The 6,617-nt window shown below is 39.8% G+C and overlaps 1 protein-coding gene across 1 annotated transcript in view; it reads right to left on the bottom strand.

Annotated features, from left to right (window-relative positions):
• Positions 1-959: 959 nt before the first annotated feature.
• ZNF804B (zinc finger protein 804B) overlaps positions 960-6,617 on the bottom strand; it is a 60,825-nt gene continuing 55,167 nt past the window's right edge. Inside the window, exon 4 of the mRNA XM_034759346.1 lies at positions 960-6,289. Coding sequence (XP_034615237.1) covers positions 2,665-6,289 — 3,625 coding nt within the window. The 3' untranslated portion in view covers positions 960-2,664. The remainder of the gene's footprint in view (positions 6,290-6,617) is intronic.

Below are 6,617 nucleotides of genomic sequence, written 5' to 3'. Positions count from 1 at the left end.
TATCATAAATATGTCTTAATTAGTATTGTTGCCTTTCAAAAGTGAAGAATCTGATCCTGAAAAGACTTATGCATATATGCTTAACTTTACAGAAGTGAACAGTCCTATTGAAGTCAGTAGGAGTACTCAAGGGTGCAGAGATAAATATGTGCATCAGTCTTTGAAGTAAGACCTTGAGGTTCATATGTAAAAATGTATGTGCATTTGCACATATACCTTTGTATCCATCCTGTACAAACAGTTACTGCAGTTGCATGCACAGTTGGGTATTTAGGCATCTATCCATTTGCAGGTACAATTGCTCAACATACGCATGCAGCTATGGTAACTACACACGCACACCTAGACCCAGTTTGACATGTCATCCCTAAGTCACTCTATAACTATCATTCTTAAAGGAGTTTTATAACCAACAGCCCATCTACCTCCCTTGTTTTGGAGATTATGGAATTTTAATAATTAAACAAAACTATTGTTGAGGTCCCCCCCACTCAGTCGCTCAAACTGTCATTTCTCCCCTTCCGCTCCTCCTTTTTTCAGTGTGTTGGCTAAATAAGTCCCAAACTAACTCTGAAAGAAAGGAATCACTTGCATTGATTTTAATGGATGCTGGATTGGCCCCTTAAATTTTCATCTCTTTGGGGCAGGGAACTTGTCTTATTAGGCTGTAACATGCCCACGGAACTGTGGTAGCTATAGAATTAATCCAAAAGTTTCAAATATGTCTACTAATTTTGGGTGTCCAATCAGAGTGTCTAAAGCCAGGTTTTCAGAGGGGATCAGCTCCCTGGCTCTCAACAGGTTTCAGAGTAGCAGCCGTGTTAGTCTGTTAGTCCGCAAAAAGAAGAACAGGAGTACTTGTGGCACCTTAGAGACTAACAAATTTATTAGAGCATAAGCTTTCGTGGACTACAGCCCACTTCTTATGCTCTAATAAATTTGTTAGTCTCTAAGGTGCCACAAGTACTCCTGTTCTTCTTTTGGCTCTCAACATCTCTGAAAATCAAGCATTAGTTGGGTTGAGTTGAGCATCCAGAAATAGTGGCCACACTTGACTGTTATGGTCTAATAACACTAGGCCACTCCGCAGAATTCATCTGAACCTGCAGTTTTACTTGATTGTGACTAGATTATTTTCATTTCAGGTTGATTAAAACCAAGTTAAAAAATCAGCTATAGATTTTGCTTTAAAAACTTGCTATATTCTAACCACAGCTACTTTCCTCTCTTTCTATAGCTAACCAAATATCATGAAATAAAATTCCTCAAAAGTTTGCTATTATATATATTGGGAATTAATTCTGGGTGTGTAGATTATCAACTGTGCACTAAATCCAAATTAACAGGAATAATCTGTCAGCTGTTTTGTTGGCCAGTGATATTGATAGGCATAGCTGTACTCTAACTGCAATCAAGAACTTCATTTCATACAGAGTATCCAGTGTTGAGTATTAGACCACCATAAAATATAATCAGTTGAGGCTCCGTTGAAGCGCACAGCTAACTCTAGGTATATGAGTACACCCATTGATGTCAATAGAATTTCTAATGTGTTTGAAGGTTGGGCACGTGGTTCAGTGCCTTGCTGAATCACAGCCTTAACTTGTACTTTGAGAATTTTGGAAATTATGTTAAGAACTTCATTGCATGTTCATTTTTACCAGTTGTTTTTTTCAGTCCAGTTTTATTTCATACTGTTGAGAGTTTTCCACTACAGTTGTCAATTCTGCTCTGCATTATACCCATGCATCACTATTAGCTTCAGTGGTGCTGCATAGGACAGAGGTAGAATTTCACCTTTCTGGTGAAATTCTGGTTCCCTAACCAAAGACCACATAGAGAGAATTATTTGCAAAAGGTAACCATGCTGATGTTGGGCCTAGCTGAGACCAATGTAACATTATAATTTCCAGCAAACATTTTTTTGAGAAAAGTATATTTAGATTCTTTGGGCAAGATTCTCTAGAGCTCTGCTTGGCAGGGGAGAAAACAAAGCATCAGGGTGTCAGGTACAGTTCCCCACATCTCAAGACCAACTCCAGCCCCACTGAAACTTAGAGCTACTGAGTTCTGCCAATATTCTAATTCCTTCTGCAGAACTAAGTTAGCATTACTGCTTCCTTCTAGTTTTAGTTTTCACGTGGTGCTTGTCTCTACTATAGGGAGATTGATGCTGCTGCAATCAATGCAGCAGGGATCGATTTAGCGGGTCTAGTGAAGAGCCGCTAAATTGACTGCAGAGTGCCCTCCAGTTGACCCCTGTATTCCAGCTCTCCAAGAAGAGTAAGGGAAGTTGACCGGAGAACATCCCCCATCGATGCAACACAGTGAAGACACCGGGGTAAGTCGACCTAAGTTACATTGACTCCAGCTACGTTATATGTGAATAACGTAGCTGGAGTAGCATAACTTAGATCGACTTAACCCAGTAGTGAAGACAAGCCCTTGGTGATGTGAAAACTAAATCAACATTCATATTCTGTCACTTTCCTTGACTTTTAAATATTGCTGATGTGCTCCTACCACTTCCCTTTGGATGTGTGACTGATTATGAAACGCCAGTTTTTCTTCAAATTTCTTTTTGGAGCAAAGGAGTAATAGTTTTGCTAATTTAAATAACTAGAAACCTTGGAAAATGTCTCTCAGTCCAGGTAACTGCAGGGTCTAGCTAGAGCAAGAATGGTGGTGAAGATCTTGCCCTGGGAACAATGGATGAATTAAAGGATTCAGATGTAGGGCAGCAGCTGCATTCAGGTGTGGAGTGAATAAAGTAGGGATAAATGCAGTATGTGGCAATGATGGGAGGGTCAGATAGGAAGGGTGAATGGGTGTGGTGGAGAGCAAATGCAGTGGGCGTCCTGTCAGTAGAGTAGGGTGGGAAGGAATGATGGTTGGAGCTAACGGGGAAAGTGATATGGGAGTGAAATATGATTCGGAGAGTGGGTGCATGTTGGTCAAGGAAAGATGGCTGCTATGAGGATGTACAGAAGTGGAGACCGCAAAGCGTTGCAGAAGGGTATGGTGGATTGTGGTGACAGAAGCATGATGCTGACTGGGAACAGAATGAACTGCTGGTGTTGCAGAGAAGGCAGACGGTCCTGTGGCAGGCAAAACTTTAAGGTGCTTTGCCAGGAGTTGTTTCTGCATATGCTGCTGGGCTTGCAGCTGAAGTAACCTGTACTTGTCTATTTCATCAGGTGAAAATGTGATAGGCTGTTGAGTTAAAGGAGGGGAGATGGATTTCCTGTACATTTCTAGCTCATTTTCTGTTTCATCACACTTATGCATAGCACTGTCACAATCAGTGTTTACATTTCCTTCGACTCGATGCAAGTTCATGCTTACATCATGGACTTCTTCTTTGGTCTCTGCTGAATTAACAACAGAATATCTATTAGAAGGAAAAGCACCAGGGAAATCATTTGGTACCGGGTCACAGCTTTGTATAAAAGGTTGTACTTCACTAATTAAGAGATTTGATTGTTCCTTTATTGCTGTGTTCCTTTTTATGCCGGGAGCCTGATAGCCTATTCCTATTTGAATTATGTCTTTAAAAAGGCAATTATCATAATTAGTGCCTGTTGTACGAGTAACATTATTTGTCTGTGAAGCTTCAAAATTGTCTTTCTTTGTACTGCTTTCTAATGAATTGGTTTCCTCATTCCTTAAAACTTTTTTACTTATATCTAGGGCTTTTTCAGGCATAGGTAATATTGCTATGTCACCTACTGATGATGGAAATTTACTAGCAAAGTGACTTTGTGAGTTATCCTCCAATTCCATCACACAATAGTTTGAAAATCCCTCTGAATTGTGTGCTCGTTCTTGGTTTTTCTTGGATTTCACTCTTTCTAAAAGTAGCCTGGCTGTCAATGACGTTCTGTCTCTCACTGTGTCTTTTGCTGAGTTTTCAGAAGAGCCAACATGAAATTTTTTTGACTGACAATTCACATTCTGTGAGTCAAAATGTGTAGATTCTGTTTTTCCTGGTTCAGTGCTGTAACAGCCTTCTGTCTCTTCCTTGCTTTTGTTCAAATAATATACTGTTTCTTTTGAGAAGGATCCTGAACTACTGGCTGTTGATCTTCTGCAGCTAGATGATCTTCCACTGCTTCTTGAATGTCTGGTGGAAGAACTTTTGGAGCTGTGGTATCTTCTATTTCTGCTGTATTTTCTGCCAGAATGTCGGTGTGTATTTCTGCTTTGCTTTGATCTGTCTCCATGGTGTAAATCTCTACGTCTTGAATGTCTTTGATATTTAATTGTATCCCTCTGTGTCCAGTTTCTAGTTCTTTGACTTTTACTGTAGAAAAGATAATCCTCATCTGCATCATCAGAAGAGGAAATACAGTTGTGCTTTCTGTGTTTACGTTTGTGCCTTTCAACTGTCTTGTTTTTTCTTTTACAACAAAAGAGCAAGTGACTTCTACTGTGATCACTTGATCTGTGACTAGAGGAGCTACTTACATAGCTAGTTGTACTGCTAATGGAAGTGTCAGAATAGCTAGAATGTCTGTCAGAGGATGACTTTTGGGAGGATGAGAATCTCCAGTATCTTGTATAACCTCCACACCCTTCATTTTCTGAATACCTGCTTTGAGAACTTGATTTATAACTAAGGAAACTTCCAATAGAATCTTTTCCACTGTCACTTACATCACTGCTGCATCCAGGCCAGTTTTGAATGGATTTGCAGTTGTTTTGGTTTTCATGTATTTCTTCAGAATAACTTAAATCACATTTTGCAGTTTTATGCCTTTTAGTCCTAGACACACAAGGCAAAAAGGAAATGCCTTCATTTCCATCACTGTTAGTTCTTCTTTCACAGCTATGCAAATGGTGCTTTAGAGATCTCCTAGGTGTTCTGGCATGGAGACTTCTTTCTCTTGTATAATCCTTTTGTGAGACATCAAGGAAAGCAGGCACTTTGGGTATGTTTTCATTCGAATAATGTGAAATGTACTTTTGATGACTTCCATTCATTTCTTTCTCTGTGTCTGAATCAGCTTTTTGCTGGGCTTTGTTATGGGTTTTGGAATCTTTCATCTTCTTTGGTTTCAGTGACTGATTATCTTGTTCCATTGACATTTGCTTGTCTTCTATTAAACCTGAGGTTTCATTTTCATCTGCATTCGTATTTGTAGGGGGCTCACTACACCTTTCTGTGTTTGTTTCATGCTCTTTACGATCTCTATGGTTTAGAGAAAGTCGAAAGTCAAAATATAATGGATTACAGCCATAGGAAATACAGGGTGCAGTTTTTGTAAACAAAAGAAGTTCTGTGGGCCACCGAAGGGCAGTGCTGCCATCTTTGCTCAGTACATGAAGAAACGGCAATGCTTTGGGCTTCATCTCCTTAACCAATGTCTCACTTGGTAGCATTTCTGTGCTTCCATTCACAGTTCCTGAACTTTCAAAGAATGTCTCTGTCTTGACCACATTGGGATTGTAATGCAGCTCACTTACATATCCCTGCTCAGCTGGGTGTTGTGGTGGGAACTCCGTTAAGAGGTCACTTAGCATGATATCACTGTGCTTGTAAGGGTTCTGCTGGGTACAAAGATTGGTAGTTTGGCTTGGAGGTGAAATGAGAGTTTCCAATAATTTCTCAGTCTCATTCAACTCACCTTGTTGTTCTGTTTCTCTCATCGAACCAGTCAAATCCAAATTTGAAAGCTGCATTTCGGCTTTGCAGAATGAAGAATGAGCGCTGACAATTTCTTCTAACTCTTTATCGCTGTTTTTCTCAGTTTCTTTGACTGTTTTAGTTTTTGCTGCTGTATTGCTTGATGCAATGATATCCATTTGACCTTGTGGGATATTTAATCCTCTATCCACACTTGCTTTTGTATCCTCACGCAAAACTGTGCAAGACTGGCAGCCCTCAGGCGTTTGTTTTGTTTTATGGTTAGGTGATTCACTACCATCATATGCTTCTTCAGTGTTCTCACTGAAAACTGATGCTGATGACTCTAACTTTAATTGGGCTTTTTTAGAGAAAGAAAAAGAAACTCCTGTCCTGTGACTAATATTGGTGCCATCTGAGAATGCTTGTGAGGCTTGATTTCCAAGCGAACAGGGTCTCTCGGTATGTGATTGGTGCCTGCTTAGTGTAAGCGCCTGTTGTTTCTCTAACATGCTTCTGGAGTGACTTTGTCCTTCACACAGTGCCATACTCTTGGTACCTGCTGTGATTCTGCCATTTTTATCTATGAAAATTCCTTCTTGTAGTTGTTGCTTTTCCACCTCCAGTCTGGGAGCTTTAAACACTGGTCTGCTGCCTGTGATGCTATAAATAAAGAAATAAAATGAATGGATTTTTAATTAAATAATTGAAATAAGAAATTATTAACATTTCTCAGGCTCCGTCTGTTGAAGGAGGGGGTCATTAACGCTGTTGAAATTGAAAGCTATTAGATTGTTTCTATAGCCTATAAATGCAATTTACTCCGGCCGAGGCCACCTCTAAAAAAGCAAAGAAAGTCTTTATTCTCAGTAACTGGCATGCTTTTAACTGAGCACATAGCCACATTTTGTACATCCAGAGCAAACTCTATTGGCTTTAGTAGAGTTACTATGAATTTATACCAGTGCAGCTGAGATCAGAATCTGGCCCA

Source organism: Trachemys scripta, chromosome 2, assembly GCF_013100865.1.
Source record: "Trachemys scripta elegans isolate TJP31775 chromosome 2, CAS_Tse_1.0, whole genome shotgun sequence".
NCBI classification, from domain to species: domain Eukaryota; kingdom Metazoa; phylum Chordata; order Testudines; family Emydidae; genus Trachemys; species Trachemys scripta.
This window is presented reverse-complemented; position numbering and strand designations above follow the sequence as displayed.